Source organism: Thunnus maccoyii, chromosome 19 (assembly GCF_910596095.1).
Source record: "Thunnus maccoyii chromosome 19, fThuMac1.1, whole genome shotgun sequence".
NCBI lineage: Eukaryota > Metazoa > Chordata > Actinopteri > Scombriformes > Scombridae > Thunnus > Thunnus maccoyii.
In genome coordinates, this window is record NC_056551.1 from 29,244,449 (window position 1) to 29,261,694 (window position 17,246).

At 40.2% G+C, this 17,246-nt stretch overlaps 2 protein-coding genes across 3 annotated transcripts in view; one reads left to right on the forward strand and one right to left on the reverse strand.

The window, feature by feature from the left end:
- Positions 1 to 17,246, reverse strand: part of LOC121886186 (NACHT, LRR and PYD domains-containing protein 12-like) — a 281,314-nt gene that overhangs the window by 37,401 nt on the left and 226,667 nt on the right. The window lies entirely within an intron of this gene.
- LOC121885451 (deoxyribonuclease-2-alpha-like) lies at positions 1,715 to 14,012 on the forward strand. 2 transcript variants are annotated; one of them, XM_042394935.1, is made up of 8 exons: positions 1,715 to 1,872; positions 8,293 to 8,438; positions 10,376 to 10,473; positions 11,222 to 11,390; positions 12,521 to 12,608; positions 12,802 to 12,966; positions 13,052 to 13,270; positions 13,406 to 14,012. In XM_042394935.1, exons 3-8 carry the CDS (start codon positions 10,382 to 10,384, stop codon positions 13,765 to 13,767), a joined length of 1,095 nt encoding a protein of 364 aa, XP_042250869.1. In that variant the 5' UTR covers positions 1,715 to 1,872; positions 8,293 to 8,438; positions 10,376 to 10,381; the 3' UTR covers positions 13,768 to 14,012. The 2 variants fall into 2 exon arrangements, with proteins under 2 accessions (XP_042250869.1, XP_042250870.1); XM_042394936.1 differs by lacking the exon at positions 1,715 to 1,872 and having other exon boundaries at positions 8,097 to 8,438.

A 17,246-nucleotide genomic window follows, 5' to 3' on the forward strand; every position in this document is an offset into this window, starting at 1 on the left:
AACGTTGATGAAGAGTTCAGTGATTTAGGGTCTCTGTTTTCCTCACAGAGTTCTGACGAGGACTGTAAGCAGCAGTTTACATCCTGTTTAATCCTGGAGTTAGCATTAGCATTAGCCTGCCGCTGCCTCAGTGGAAACTGGAGAAAAGTGCATCAAATGGAATAAAAGGAGTTAAGAATTCAAACTGTTCGATTACCTACAAGAAGCTGTGCTTTTGATGATCATCTTTTTCTGTGTTGTTTAAACTAATAAAATACTATTGCACATCAATATTGACTGAGTGTGTTTCTGTACAAGTGAATGCATACAGTATGTCTGGTATTAACTGAGATACTTAACGAGTTTGCTGTTTATTTGGTTATATATAATGTATTATCAGGATTATCTTGAAAGTGACACCTTGTTAATATCTATAACAGACGTCTGGGTCAGGATGGCCGGACCATTTCAGAACGTGTAGCATATTAAATTGTTAATCTGGACATATAGGATGTATAAAACTGCAGAATGCACAATGTGTACATGAACCTCAGCAGAATAGCTGAACTGGCCCGTTGATGATGGTAACATATTTTGATGTTGCTGGGATGCCCAGGAAGGATGTCCAGCTGTAGGCCAGGTAATGTCCCGGATATTGGCATAATTCCAATTTTAGAACTATTTTTGAACATTATGGGCCATCTTGATTGGGCGTTCGTACAACAGTCATTCAACGTCTAAATGTATGAAGGTAAATGGTAAATGGACACCACTAATGTAACGCCTTTCTACCTTAAAGGACAAAGAATTTTACAATTTTTGCCTCTCATCCACCCATTCATGCATACACTCACACACCAATGGCAGCGGAGGAGCCATGCAGGGCGCTGGCCTGGCCATCAGGAGCAACTTGGCATTCAGTGTCTTGCTCAGGGACTTTTCAGCACATGAACGGGACGACCTGCTCTGACAGTTGACATCAAAACAGTATGAAATAAGGTGCAGATTGTGGTGATTAGAACAGGTCTGATTGGCATGCTGATAGTGAAACAGAAAGAGACATAGAGACAAGAGACTGCAGGCTGAATCAGAGCTTTTAAATTAACCCATTTCTCATGTAATTATTGGCTGAATTTAGAAAAGTGGCCAATAGTGGGTTTGAGTTTAATGCAGAACAGAGAATGTTCGAATAGTGACTGGTTTTTGTTGGACTGGGGGCAGAGATTTACCTTGCAAGGCAGCTGTATTTGTGAGATCACAGGATCATGCAAGAATCCATCTTGTTAGGCTTCGGACCAGTCAGTGGTGTGACAACTGCGAGAAGTGATAGATGGTGACCGATAGTGATAGATGGATGGTTCATCCAATCCATAGACTGTATAAAAATATGGACGTCGTTACCGTGACGTCACCCGTTGGTTTCTCAAAGGCAGTTCTGGAAAACTGAGCTACTCTGGAAATTAGCTACAGAGACCAAAACCGTTGTTTGTACCAGGCTGTAAACATGTTTATTTCTGCTGTAAAGTTGGGCATTTTAATATGGGGGTCTATGGGGATCGACTCGCTTTTGGAGCCTCAAGTGGCCATTCAAGGAACTGCAGTTTTTGGCTTCATTTTACAGCCGCTTGATCCAATCACCTGCCAAGTATTTTTTGAAAGTACCTGCCCTTTTCCAAACAGTTTCCAAAGACAACTTCTCAGATGGTTCTGTGTAACCAACCATCTGGTGCGTCAGGTTAGGCAGATATGCCAACTCCTGTTCTTAGTAGGACACAGCCATGGACAGCGGTGAAAGAGAGAACTAACAAGAAACCTGCCCAGCAATCGAGTGTGCAACTGGAGAACAGATTTGCTCCACTGCTGCAGGATCCTGCATCTCCGTCTGATGACCTGGTAAAAATACTGCTGTTGGTTTATAAAAAACTGAATGGTTTAGGGCCAAAATACATTTCTGATCTGCTGCTGCGTTATGAACCATCCAGACTCTCAGGTGGTCTGGATCAGGTCTGCTTTCTGTCCCCAGAGTCAAAACTAAACCTGGAGAAGCAGTGTTCAGTTTTTATGCTCCACATATCTGAACAAACTCCCAGAAAACTGCAGGTCTGCTGCAACTCTCAGTTCTTTAAATCACAGCTGAAGACTTTCACTTCTACATCTTGTATGCTTTGTTTTATTTTATTTAGTGATTTGTGGTTAGAGATGTAAACACAGTGTTATCTCAGTCTCAGGCCTCCAGCAGTGAAACTAAATATGATTTTTAGTGTTAATACAGATATTTACAGGTAGAAAACATTTTTAATAATTTCAAAGACTTATGGCATAAATATATATATTATTAAAATGTAATATACATTTATGTAAATAAATAGTATTTGAGAGTTTGTTGTTTTATCTGAATACCAGACTTCATTGTTCTCCTGAAACCAAACCAACACCCTCTGCTGTGATTGTTTTTATCAATCGCACTTCCTGTTTATACAGTTCCTTCCTGTTCTACCAGAGCAGGAAGCAGCGCTGCACGAGTCACAGTCTGACCAATAATTCAGATTCAAGAATCAGAAGCACAGGACTCAACATTAACTTTCTGAGGTGCTTGTTCAGGCACAAAAGTCACTTATCCGGTAAAAATGACACAGTGCAGAAGCTAAAGATGCTCTAATTTCTGTTTCTCTGGGCTTTTAATGCTGTTCAACATCTGTGATGTGAAAACATCAGATTTCCACACAGTTAGAGAAGTTTTAGTTCAGTAGATATTAGTTCAGTTATAAAAGCTGCTCAGCTGCTGACAGCACTGTGCACACTGGAGGGTAGAGGAGGTTCTACCAGCATCTGCTTCAAAAGTAGTTTAACCGACTTTATTTTATTATCATATTATATTGTTGTTGGTCATTTAATTAGTTATTGCAGAGTGAGGGTGTCTGGCACAACTTCACCTACTTCCAAGGTGCACGGAGAAGGGAAAGAAGTCTAGAGAGATGAGAACTCCGGCAACACTTGTAGTGTGAAGAACAACTTTATTAGTTGACCGACGTGTTTCGGCTTGTGGCCTTCATCAGGGTCATCATAAAACACATTATAAGCAACATTTAAATGAGGTAAGTTGGGTAGTGTTGCTGGAATTCTCATCTTTCTAGATTTAATGAGTTATTAAAAATATTTATGTGGTTCTTAAAAAATATTTTGTTTGATTTCAGTTACTATCATAACCATAAACCCAGTATTTGGAGCTAGAACTGGATGTGTCTGCCTGCGATTCTCCATATGGCCTCCCAGGGCCTGCTGGGTCCTTGGTTGCAGGCTCAGCTCATAGAAAACATACATGAAACAAATATAGAGTGACAACAAAATTAACCAATCAAAAGGACTCACGCAGGCCTCACGCAGGGCTCACGCAGGGCTCACGCAGGGCTCGCGCAGGGCTCACGCAGGACTCGCGCAGGGCACACGCAGGGCTCACGCAGGCCTCACGCAGGCCTCGCGCAGGACTCAATCAAAAGGACTCACGCAGGGCTCGCGCAGGCCTCGCGCAGGACTCGCGCAGGCCTCGCGCAGGGCTCACGCAGGCCTCACTCAGGCCTCGCGCAGGGCTCGCGCAGGCCTCGCGCAGGGCTCACGCAGGACTCACGCAGGGCTCACGCAGGCCTCACGCAGGCCTCACTCAGGCCTCGCGCAGGACTCGCGCAGGCCTCGCGCAGGACTCACGCAGGCCTCACGCAGGGCTAAACAAGCGGCAACAACCACAAATGATCTAATAAAAAAGATGACCACTACACTTTCTGACACGTTCAATTCACAAGCATGGTGAAGTCTGAGGCTCTTTTGGGCAACGATGGAATTTATCAAGGCTAGGTTGTGCAACAAATTCTTCAATTTCTTTCTAAACGCCATCATCAAGAACAAATGTCAAACAAATGCCAACCATAAAAACCGCAAAGCCAACAAAACATCTATTACAGCCCCCCAAAAATAGCACAACATGCAAAAGGATCACTGCCCAAACAAAACAGCAGCACAAGATCAGTGGTGTCCAACACAAAACATAGGCACCATGCAAACAAATAGCAAACTACACAAGGTATCAAAGCAACACATAATAGTGTCAAACTACATATCAGTTAACATGTGGACAGAGAAAAAGTTACTATGACACAGTTTGCAATCATGAGTAACTGCAAAATAAAGAGATGCACAGCGACAACACTGAGGTGAAAAAAACAAAAAGCCTTCAGCAACTTACCTGCACTCTGCATTTAAAGCAAGCCTACAGAAACATGCTAGTGTGGACAAACGTGTGGACGAGCACCCAAATATGTTACAGTCTGTAAACAAGTAAAGGCTCAACTGGAGACCGAAACATATAAAACGACACCAAGACCTCTGAGTTAACAAGAAAACAACAAGCTTTATTTTGAAAATAATAAACTATACAATGTACAAAATACAAAGAAAACAAAAAAAGTGGGTGGAGATCCCAGCCAAAAGGAGCAAAGATGGGCCAGCCAAGCAATGGGCCATTGCACCCAGCTCATCCCCTAAACTACCAAAAGAAAAAACTAAACTACACTGAACCAAACAAAACCCGATAACTGGACTACCAGTAATCTCCAACCCAAACTAAGATAGCAAACTAAAATAAGAAAACCAACACTCTAAAACATGCTGGAAAAAATAATTGGGAGGAAAAAGGGAGAAAAATTGCCCACAAGCTGTGCATCCGGATGTTGGGTATGTGTCTCTCACTCACTGCTCCTCAGGTCCCCCCTTCTTCTCTGATGGTTTATTGATTTCAGGTGCTCCGCTCCTACAGGAGAAGGCAGGTGGAGGGGAGGGAGAGTGCCAGAGAGAGAGAGGGAAAGCAAAACATATTCACAAGCAGTGTGCAATAATTCACATGCAGGGCCACATGTAGCAGTTATGTTACCTGACCAACGTTGTCGCCGTGGTAGCGACTGGCCTGTGACGGCTCCCACCTGTCAGTCAAAGCAGCCACACCCTTAACTATGTAAGCCTTAATAAAATTTAAATAGGTGAGTTATATGAAAATACAACCCATGTACACTTGTACCAGGCTGTAAACATGTTTATTCTGTTGTAAAGTTGGGCATTTTGACATGGGAGACTGCGGGGATTGACTCGCTTCTGGAGCCTCAAGTGGCCTTTCCAACTGCAGTTTTTGGCACTTCCACATGGGCTCCATTTTTCAGTCCCGGAGGTTGTACAGAGCAGAGGAGGAATGGACAGAAAAGGAGCACTTACCTTATAATTCAGTACCCGCACAATGTTAGCAAGAAGATGTGATGCAACAAGAAAATAGACCCTCAAACAGTCAGTGGGCAGCCCTACTATGATCAGACTAGTCAGCCACAAACCCAGAGGTCCACACCAGACGCTCATGTTCGAGTCATCAGGCCAACCCTCTTACCAAGCCCAAACAATTTACAACGGGGAGGGGGGGGGGGGGGGGGGGGGGGTCCATTCAGACATACCCTATGATCTACCACACTCCTTCCAAAACACTCCGCCGCCCCACGCCGTGCCAAATCCTACCTCAACCATGCAATACACTGCACCACTATTTGTGTACTGATTGGCACACACAGACATCCACACATGCTAAATGTTGTTTGTATGGGAAGTTATTTATGTGAGAGGAATATTCTAATATGAGCCATAATGGTCATAATGGCAGCAGCAGTGTGGCGCGTTGCTTCTCCCGTGGACTCTCATCGCTTCCTCATTCTGCTGAGCGAAGCTGCACTGAACAGAAGCACCTGTCTCATTCTTTGTCCTGTTTTTACAAGTTTGTGAAGTTTTAAAACTTGTATAACTACATAAACATGTTGATTAAGATTTAAATTAAATGTTAGACTGGTTTTGTAAGAGTAATTAGTACATTTATTTGGTTTTGTGAACAAGTAGAGAAATACGTTTTTCCTTTGTGTCGTGTGTGAACCAAGATGGCGCCAACAATGTGTTTTCATTGAGATTATTATTATTATTGCATATATAACAGCTTGTTGTAAATGAATATATTATTGGTGTTATGGTTTGATATAAACATTCTTGAACATTATAAGCACTTTGAAAAGTTAAAACTTTGCAAGTCTTCAGTTCAGTTTTTTTACTGAACTGACATAGTCATTAGTAGCAATGTGACAGTTTTTTTATTTGCATTATGAGTGAGATTAAATAAGAACATGTGAGAACCTAGAAATTCTAGATTTAATAGTAATGTTTGATTGTAGGTAGTTGTGAGGTAAATAGAAACACAAGCTCAGTCAATGGACTGAATGAGGGTTCATTAATGCAGCAGTACACTGACTGAACTTATTTTAATGGTAAATGGAGAACTGTGTGTTTTATTTGAAAGCAAATAGATTGTAACTAGCCTATGTATTTTGTTTTATTTTTGATATTATGGATCTTTGTACTGATAAAATAGGAACACAGAAAACAAAATATAGAAAGAGATTAAAAAAAGATATATTTTGCATATTAACAGACAGATTCTGCTGAGCGAAACTGCACTGAACAGAAACACCTGTCACCTGTTTCATTCTTTCTCCTGTTTTTACAGGAAATCTTATTTTTATTTGTTCTCAGTCTGAGACCTGTTACAGTTTCACATGTTGATGATCCAAGATTTTATTCATCTTCCACTCATTGCTGATCTAAATTAATTAAGAGTCCTGTCAACTGCATCAATCAGAGTTAATTCTGACTCACTGCCATCGTTAGACCTGTTAATGAACTAGCTGAGCAGAGAAAAACACACACACTCCTTAGTGTGGTGAGAGCGACTCTGCTCTCCTCCTACTAGATCAACATACCTGTCAAGCAGGTAGATGATTAGTTAGACTTTATTGTCCCCTGCACTGTACATCACAGGGAAAATCAACATTACACTTTATACACATCATCACACAACAACAACAGGCCAAAGACTCGTAGTTCAGCGAGTCCTTGTTTACGGCTGCTATGGCTGTTGGTATCAGGCTTTTGTCAAAGCGAGCCGTGCTACACCTCAGGGACCTGTAACCGCGCCCAGAGGGCAGCACAGTGAAGTGGTGATTGAGTGGGTGTGCGATGTCCTGACAATGAAGCTGTGGGTGTGCGAAGACATTTTATCTTGGCAGCAGTGTTGGTTTTGCGTGCGAGTTTGTGACAAAGAGCATGTTGAAGAAACAGGTGGAGCAGTAGAGCAGGATGGCTTGAACAATACTTTGGTCCAACAGTAGGAGATAGAGGGGCGGTAGCATCTGAATATAGCACGTAGCTCACTGGAAATCTCATGATCTGTGCCAGAAAAATACAGGATGGATGGATTTTTACTGATGTGATAAACACACATGATTTCCTTCCCCACAGTTACTCATTAAACTCGCCTCTTACACTTTCATTTTGTGCACCACACAGTCATCCATCCAATAGATCAAATCACAAATACACATATGCAAGTTCCTGCAAGTGATTCTACCATCAGCCAGAGATTCACTATGTCAGTCACTGTTCATCTTAGCCATCAACATTTATATGTAACTACCATAATTCCATAATAATAATAATAATAATAACAATAATAACTCACTAGGAATCATAAACTTACGAATACTAACCTGTGTTTTTATATTATTAGAACTGGAATTGATTGAGGTCAACATACCTGTCAGGCAGGTAGTTTGTCCCCAGGTGGAAATTCACAGAGGCTGAACTGAGCTGCATTATGCACGTTGGTTCACTGTGTTTACCTTCATTAAATCAGCTGAAAACAACACCAGGCTGCTACAGAATAACCACACACACCTCTACACACACCAGACTAGTTAATTATAACTCGATATTCTTCCTTTTTATGAAGGACACGTCTGGTTTGCAGCTCATCAGCCTCTTTTCCAACTTTCTTTTCAGCCAAAGTAGCGTCTCATGTTTTATTCTTGAGACACATTGCAGCACAAACACTGTTGTGTAACAATAATTATTAAACTATGTGACCATTTACAGGTGAGACAGGCTACATTAGAGTTATGGCTGAAATACAGTTGGTCTGATCAGGATTATTACATCATACACAGCTGCATGTCACCACACTTCAAAACTCATTGCAGCGATAGTTGCAGCAGGTGAACTTCATGTTCCAGGAAGGAAGGCTGGTCTGTTGTTCTGGCTCTGTGTATATACACTTATCTCCTGCACACACATTAATCACAATGTGGGAACTAATTATATCTCCTTCGCACGCAGTAGCATTTCAAACACTCGATGTAGTAAAATGTGGCCTCAAATGTTGTTTGTTTTTTGCCCATGTCCCCTCAGGGACTCCGTATGTTGGTGATGTGCAGGAGGTGGAGAGGGATGCAGGTATAAAGCAGGTGGGCTCAGGTGCAGCAGTGAGCGACTCTCTGGAGCAACAGAGAAGAGGACGAAGCATCACTGCTGACTGAAACTGAGGCTGCAAACAGGTGATATGTTTTTACTTCTTCTCTCCGGTTGGTTTAGCGTGTTTAACCTTCTTCTTTCTCCTCCAGACAGAAGGTTGATATCTGTATTAAAACTGCTTTTACTACTAGTGGACAGAAAAGAGCATCTCAGAAATACATCACATACGACAGAAACAGTTTCAGATGTTACATCAAAATCTAAAGATATGAGCTGTATTACACTTTAAACTGTAACGAGGAAAACTATACTGATAAAATACATTATTGTTCATATAAAATAAAAGATAATTTCACATTTCTAGTAAAAAAATAAAGTTTGACCAAAACTTAATAACAAAACAGACAAACTCTTTAAAAACTGTCTTTAAAGGACGAGTTCACAGTTTTTCAAGTTTCATCAGTCAGTCATCAAATAAACATTAAACATGTTTCTCTTGCTGTAATCATTCCTCCTGTTCATTCTGACCATTAATGTATTTAAAGTTGATCTGAAGCTAATATGAAGCTTCAGCGTCCAAATGAGTCAAATCAAGTAGATATCTTTCAACGTTACAGTCTTTTTAGTACCAAAGTTCCTCTTTTTGTTACTATACTTCCACCTGCAGCTCAACAGGGAAACACTGTCCGAGGAAACACAAAGAGGGAATTTGATGCTAAAAAGACTGTAAATGTGTCAGATATCCACTTGATATGACTAACTCAGACTGATGAAGCTGAATAGAAGCTTCAGATAAAATGACTGTGTGGACACACTGTGGATTTTGGCCTCCATCACTTCCATTGAAAGCACATTTGAAGGATCTTTTAATATCCAGTATGAACAGGAGGAATGATTACAGCCAGGAAAACCTCTTTCACTGTTACTATGGAAACATGGTGACCCGTCCTTTTAGGAACTGTTTTAAATATGTCTTCAGGTTTGTAGAAGATAACTTTGCCAGTTTTCATGTGAATCTATTTTATTCTCCTTTAACTTTGATGGTTTCATTTAAATAAATGAGAGTTTAGTCACAAAGTGGGCAAAGCTCCAGGTTTACTTCACATCATCTGGCTCTATATAATCTGATTAATCAATAATTAGTAATAAATGAGCAGCAGTGAAGTCCAACAGGTGGTCTGACAGGTCCTCCATCCTCCATCTGCTGGTCCTGGTCCTGAAGAGGGACTCTGTCTGAAGACTTTAATAGTTTTAGTTTCTATTGAGCTCATTAGTTGTAAAGTTGTGTTTCATCAAACTGAGGGTCAGCTGGTATTATTCCATCACAGGAGGACTGTCATTATTGTCATTAATAATCCATTGATTGATCAGTGTTTAAAGTGTTGATCATTATTTCCTGAAGCACAAGTGAAAATATTCAGATGACTTGTTTTGTCACAAGCACAATCATTGATCATTCCAGCTGTAGAGTACTACTGTGTATGGTGGGGATCAATAGAGGCCCAACAACAAACTTTAGATAGATACAGATACGTCTGTTTTTTTCATGAAGTGCTGAATGCTGCTTCAGTGTATTGATAAGGACCAAACTGATAAGCAGTATTGATAAAAGTAACAGTATTGATATCAATAATATCCCACCCAAACTTCCAATCACCACTATCAGTGATTAGAGCTCCACCAATGAAGCAGCCAGGCTGATATTTACACTGATCTTATTGTAAATATCAAAGATTGTGGTGCACTAGTGCAAAAAGTGCTGCACCCAGCTGCAAACAAACAATAAGCAACACATGACCAACATGATGTCATTCAAAACCAACCAAACAATGCAGCAGCTCACTCTGACACCAGTTGATTACATTCATATAGAAGTTATAAGATATTACACATTACCACGGTAACGTAAGTGGAACATAGATCACATTGTAATCAAAGCTTCAGTCTTTTATCTGCAGAGACTTTAAATGTGTTGACTGAATGAAAGGAGGCAGAGCTGATGTGCTGCTGTGTGTTTCAGGGAGTCATGTGGAGGTTGGTGCTGACGGTCAGTCTGCTGTGCTGCAGCTCTGAGGGCTCAGTGACCTGCAGAGATGAGAACAACGGTGAAGTGGACTGGTGAGACAACACTTGCACGTCTACCAGGCAGCCATGTTGGTTTGTCCTCTAAGAAAACAATAAAACACAGATTAGTAGGTCCAGCAGCAGCAGATGTTTGCTGTCTGTCCTTCAGCATGAAACCACACAAGTTAAAGTAGCACAAACAGTCACAATCAGCCAATCAGAGCAAACTTAGACACAGTTCATTCAGTTCTTAGCCTCGCTAGCAGCGTCTCTATAGATGTCTGTCGCTCCGTCACTTCTCAACAACTATTGGATGGATGATCAGTGATCCTCTGACTGTTCCTCTACTGCCACCATGAGGTTGACATGTTAACAATCACAATCAGCTTTGAAAGGATGTTTAAAGCATCATTAACTGAACTGTCAACAACATTTCACATCAGTCCATCCAACAGTCGTTGAGATATTTGAGTCTAAAGCAAAGTTATGAACCGACAGACTGACCTCACAGTGTGGATGAAACTAGAAGAAACATATCAGTAAAACACTTAAAACAAGGAGTCCTGGTTCATAAATAAGCTCTGATTAATGACCGGCTGCTGCATATGTGGGTTTACAGTAAGCAGGTTACTATAGTGCATGTATTTCTCATCTGCATGTAAATATACTGATAAACAAACAGTTGAATGTTTTATAGGTCAGTTAAAGTTATTAATGTCTGTTTGATCCTGTGACTGCCACAGTTTACTCCTCAGAGTCTCTGTTATGTTCTGATTTCTGTCTTCTCTGACTGTTTCATCAGGTACATCTTATACAAGACACCCAGAATTCAAGATAAAGGGCTGACTGGTTTGGATTATGTTTACATTTATCCAGCTGGACAGAATAATGTAACGTCTCAGCCTAACAAAAAGCTCATCAATGATCCTAACGGCATCCTGGCAAACACCCTGCATCCGCTCTTTACTCCAGTGAGTATTATTTTAGAGACTCAGCCACCCGTTTCTATTTTTTTCCAGTAATTGATTGTGCTCTCTGTACACCATCTGTCAATAACACCTTAATATGCTCCATTAAAACGCAGCAAGTGAGTAAAACCACAGAGAAACACAGACAAATAAATAGCAGCCAGAAATTTTCATCTACTAAAGGAAGGAATCTCTGTTTGTATGTCCTTCGCGTAACTCTTGATCCGTTCATAGGATCAACTCCACAATTGGCAGGTGTATGGCTGGGGACCCATGGGAGTGCACTGTCCAATTTGGTGCAATTTGGACACACGATACATTTATTATTAATAAACTTTGAATAAACCAGCGATCAATGAGCTGCTCCGCTCTGTGCGGGGCGGAGCTTCAGGGCTCTGCCGACTGACTCCAGCATGTCAGAGATAGCGGAGACGAGACGGGACGTGAATCAGAGAAAAGTGCTCTAGAAAGAGAAAACAGAGCTTTTAATCAAGAATGGACACTCTGAGCCCATGTCTAGAATCACCATTACAGACAAAGCTCAAATCTTTGGAGCAAACATACCCGCTCAAATCTGACCTGAATGAGAAAAGAACATTTATTTACTATTAGAGTACTTATTATATAAAACATCTGTGTATGATAGAATGTTAGTTTCTTTCACGTTGTTGTCGTTTATCCTCATTCACACCTCACACAAGCTGGATTAAGTTTTCTTTGCTGAACAGACGTGTTTTGAACGGGCACTGCACTAGTTTTCACAATGACAGAAAGATTATTAAGATGCAGAGTAAAGGTTTCTGGCTCAACTTCACCTACTTCCACGGTGCACAGAGAAGGTAAACAAGTCTAAAGAGATGAGAGACGCGGTTCGGCTGGTGGCCTTCATTAGGGTCATCATAAAACACATTACAGACATTTAAATAGAGTAAGTTAGGTATGAAAAACAGTAAAAAAAAGTGAAAAAAATATACAAGTCAACCAATCATGTACATCCAGACACATATCAGCCAGTGGGGCATCTACAGAGATGGGTTGGATATATGGTCATGTGGTTTCAGGCTGATCGTTGTTAACGATCAGATTAACACCTTGCTTCTTTAAAAAGTTGTTTCTTCTGTTTTCACTCACAGCCACCAAACTTTGGATTCATCAGCTACAACGATCAGCCTCCGGATTATATGAAGAAGAGTGTTTCTTCTTCATACGGTCACAGTAAAGGTAAACAGAGAAAGCTTCTCTCTCACAGGGAACATGTCTTTCTGTTCTCTGCTGATTTACCTTCAATAATCAAACCGACTTCAGATTTGTCCAGCTGGTCCATGACCTTGTGTTTGGGTCAGTTGGGGTTCAGCTCTGGCAGTCTGGTGTAGCTGCTTCAGATGAGCTGCTGTCTGACTGTTCATGTTCACAGGGGTTGTGATGGTGCAGAAGAACCGCAGAGGAGTCTGGCTGTTACACAGCACACCACATTTCCCTTACAAGAGAGATAAAAATCATTTCTGGCCTGAAAGTGGAGCAAGTAACGCTCAGACGTTCATCTGTGTAACGTTCAACTACGACCAGTTTGAACATATCGGTAATCCATCTTCATATTTGCTGTGTATTATTCTTAGTGTTTGAATTGAATGATACTATAAATGTGTCTGTCTTAATGTTTTCAGGTAAACACCTGCAGTACATCAGAGCGTACCCATTCGATCATCATATTCCATCAGGCTTTTATAAAGAGCTTCAGGACGCTGCAGAGAAGAAAAACCCCTACAGAACCCTCAAAACCCACAAAAAACCTAAGGTGGAACCTGATAAGTTCCAGCAGCTGGTATCCAGTGGAGGGAAGAAGTTTTACAGCATTGCTAAACAACGGTCCAGTAAGGTAGAGGGTGAGTTTCCTGCATGTTTCTGTTTAAGTTCTTGGGATGTGTATCATCACTACTACCGATTCAGTTCAGAAAACTTATTCATCCCTAAAGGGTCAACATGAGACAAACCAACACAAGATGTTGTTGTTCTTGCAGTTGGAGATCTTTACGTCACTATCTCGGAGAAGGTCAACAGTGATGTGGATGTCCAGAGCTGGGGCCGCCAGCATGAGCGTGATGGTCCCTTTTGCCCTACAAATGGAGAAAAAGTGCAAAATATCGAATCTGTAAAAACTGGTTTGGGTGAATGGGATGCTGGCGATGATCATTCAAAGTGGTGTGTAGCTGTGGATCAGAATAAACCCTGGACCTGTATTGCTGATGTAAACAGAGCAAAGACACAGTATAAGAGGCCGGGGGGAGCGCTGTGCGTTAAAGATGCAGAAATAACAAACATATTCAAGAGCTTTGCAGTGAGTGTGGAAGGTTGTTCAGGTCCACGAAAACATGGACACTGATAGATGCTCAGACTCAGACTGACACTTATACTAATAAATAAATGATTAAATAAAGTTGACTCTGACAGTGGAGCTCACTCTTCATCCTGATTGGATGAATAATTTTTTAAATGTTGTTAGATTCTGTCAAACATACGGTGGTAAAATGTTAGATGGTGTGATAGACTTCATTAATCAGACAGCAGGATTGGCTGATGTTGTGTTGAATGATAATCTGTAACTCTGTACTGAGTGAAGTTTCTCCATCAGAGGAACCAAAGTGTTTGTGTTGGATGAATTCAATAAAATCTGACAGAAACACCTCGTTGTCATTGTGATCGTCATGTTTGTGTTCAGTCACACAGCTACAGAGCTCTCCCCACTTCACCCACTGAAAAGATGAATTCATCAAGTCCTGAGTTGAACATATGAGCAAACTTTAAATATCTGGTATTTTGGCCTTTTTTGACTGATTTTTTCTGAGTTTATTTTAAACATATCTGAGATTTTATTCACCGAAAGTTGTTTAGATTTCTCTAAATCCATCTTTCCTTACAGCCAGATTCCTCTCTGTCCTCCATCAGGCTGTTTCTGGAAATATTTACATACAATCTGCATTATTAATGAGCTCCTACTCTGATTGGCTGGAGGTGTGACCCCCACCTTCACCCCCAGCCAATCAGAATGCAACCTAATGAATGCAAAACAATTCCAGCCCTTTAAACTATGAGGTTAATCACTAAAACTGAAACATGAGACACAAACAGCTTCAAGTTAAGTTTGTAGATTCATGTGAAGGAAATTTAATATAACTTGTTGCCGTCTCAGTTATAGTTTGTAGTTGAGTACTATAACACACTTGAAGTACTTGAAGTCTTCACAGTTTAAACAGTTTGTTCTTCTTGTAATATCAGTTCAGTCTGCTCAGGTTTCCTTCAGTCCACATCAGTTGTGGCTCCATCTAGTGGTCACTAGAGAAAACATCATTATCCAGAGTTGATCTAACATTCTTCAGGATATGTTCATTATGATGATGTGAGCTGTGTTTTCTTTGAGTCTCTGTCAGACTTGCTGCTCAGAATAAAGTCAAACAGAGATTTAATGAACAAAGTTCAGCAGAAGCTTCAACAGACTCAGAAAGCAGCTGATGATCCAGTGAAGACACTCTGAGCAAACTGGTTTCATCAAGATCACATTTTATTCATGATTCACAGAAAAATGCATCAAGCAGGATATGATTTAATGTAGAATAACAAAATAACTTTCACATCATATTAATCTCATCACAAAAGTTGAAAAAAAACTTGTCTGACCTCAGAATCTCCAGTCTACAGTGTGGACTCTCGAGAAAACACAGAAACGTCACTCCTGAAACCTGCCGCTTGTTGTAGCTCAGCAGAAGCTTTCTCAGATGAGTGGGTAAGCTAAGATTTTATTCATGATTCACAGAAAAATGCATCAAGCAGGATATGATTTAATGTAGAATAACACAATATACTGCAATCACTCTAATAGAACTTGTTAGAAAATAAAGAACATGAATGAATACAAGTTTTCCCACATGGCCTGTGTCATCTGAAATATTAAACTAATCATTACAAGCTGTATGATTCAAATACAGGTGAAGAAAATCTCATCAAACAGAAGCAAATGAGATTTCATGATTCCACTCAAAAACACAAACATCAGAAAGTTGGATTCACGTCCAACACAGCAGAATATTTCTACGTTCTGTAACATCGTCTGAACAAACGCATTCAAATGAGAAAATCAATCATGTGTATCATTTCTATATGATGTCAGTAACATGTTACTGTCCCTCCACCAGTTTACTGACACTTCTGTCAGCATGAGTCACTTCAGAAAACATCTCAGCCTCGTATTGACTGAAACACACGAGAAAAACATTCAAATCATTCAAGTGAAAGAGGCTGTTGTACTCCACATGAAGCACCAGGGGGCGTCTTCACTCCGTATTAAACCTGAGCTGTTAGCTGTGTTCACTTCCTCTCTACTCTTTATGCTTCATTCTTGACCTCAGAAACAGCAGCTGATGAAAACTGTCTCAACGCAAGGTCCACTTACTCGCTTGTTCTTGACTGTATCACATGGTCTTCATCAGCAGGTTGAGTTTGTTCAGTTGTTACAAAGCTGGAGGACTTCTCATCCATGCTGGTTTAAACACTGAGACTGACGTGCTGCTGTGTGATATGGTTGAAAGCTCCAGAACAGTAAGTGGACCTTGAGTTGAGATAGTTAGTCAAGTATTGCAGTACAAGTATGTAGAAACAAGTTTTTGCTTTAAATTATGCAGTTAAAGTTTGTACTTTGTACTAACGTGAGGTGAAGACGTACGCTGGCAGACGTTGAACACCACCAGAAATAAACTTTTGTTTTTTTGTTTTGTTTTGTCAAAAATATTCGTCAACAACCTTTTTTCACAATAAAAACACAACTAAAACTAAATAAAAAGTCACCTTTGAAAAAAGAGATCTATACTGAAATGATTTACATTTATCATCAACACAATGATCATGTGACAGACAGACGAAAAGACAAATAACTTAATAACTGTTTTAATACAAAGTCATATTAAATGAGCTTCATGCATGTGTGGAATCACATCATCCTTCTAGTTACTGAAACTGTTTCCTCTGCAGCAGCTCAGTTTGACTGTTTTACATTATTATTGAACGGCAGCCCTGTTCACACCAGAGCTTCATTCCACTTCCCTTAAACTGCATCCATGTTTCCCTCACCTGTGTCTGAGTCCCTCCCACTCAAGGAGAGAGGAAACGAGGAAATTATTATTATTTTGTATTTTTATTTTTTTATTGAGCATAAGGAAAATGTACAGAAGAAGATTGGGAATAGCTATACATGATGAAGGATGGAATTAAACCAACAATGGTTGAAGTGACGTTACAATACATTCAGGTAATCATAGCACACAAAGAGGTATCACACCGAAAATCAAGAGAAAGGAAATATTTCTTTACAAACAAACAAAAACAAAAGCTGATAAACTTATAGGAGTACAAGAGAGCAACATAAGAGACATTAAAAAAGCAAGGACCGCCATATAGATGTATATAATTTCTGAGCTTTAATGTTCATTTTTTCCATATTTTTCAGTGACTTAAATTAGTAGGTAAAGTTATGCATGAACACAGTGAAAGAGGAAGTGCTGCCATTCCACTTACAAGTATGTATATGATATTTGACCAAAATAATTGCAACATATACAAGATCTGAAATGTTTGCATCCAAGTTGTCCAAAATAAATAATGTCATTACAAGTAAACAGAGGTATGTTATCCATCATTAGTATCAACCAGTTATGAATATTAGTCCAAAACTAGTTGGTGTATGAGCATTTAAAAAATAAATGTCTGATGGTTTCAGCCTCTAAGATTCAAGGATCCACTTCAACTTTAAATCTTTAGTGAAGAGAATCACTAACAGGATATATTGCTGATACTATTAAAGTGAGTTTCTTT

Excerpts from the sequence above, each read along its gene's own strand:
- LOC121885451 (XM_042394935.1), top strand. The coding sequence starts at position 10,382 with ATGTGGAGGTTGGTGCTGACGGTCAGTCTGCTGTGCTGCAGCTCTGAG. Across the intron at positions 12,609-12,801 it reads TTCATACGGTCACAGTAAAG|GGGTTGTGATGGTGCAGAAG; the intron begins GTAAACAGAGAA and ends TCATGTTCACAG. Across the intron at positions 12,967-13,051 it reads CGACCAGTTTGAACATATCG|GTAAACACCTGCAGTACATC; the intron begins GTAATCCATCTT and ends TAATGTTTTCAG.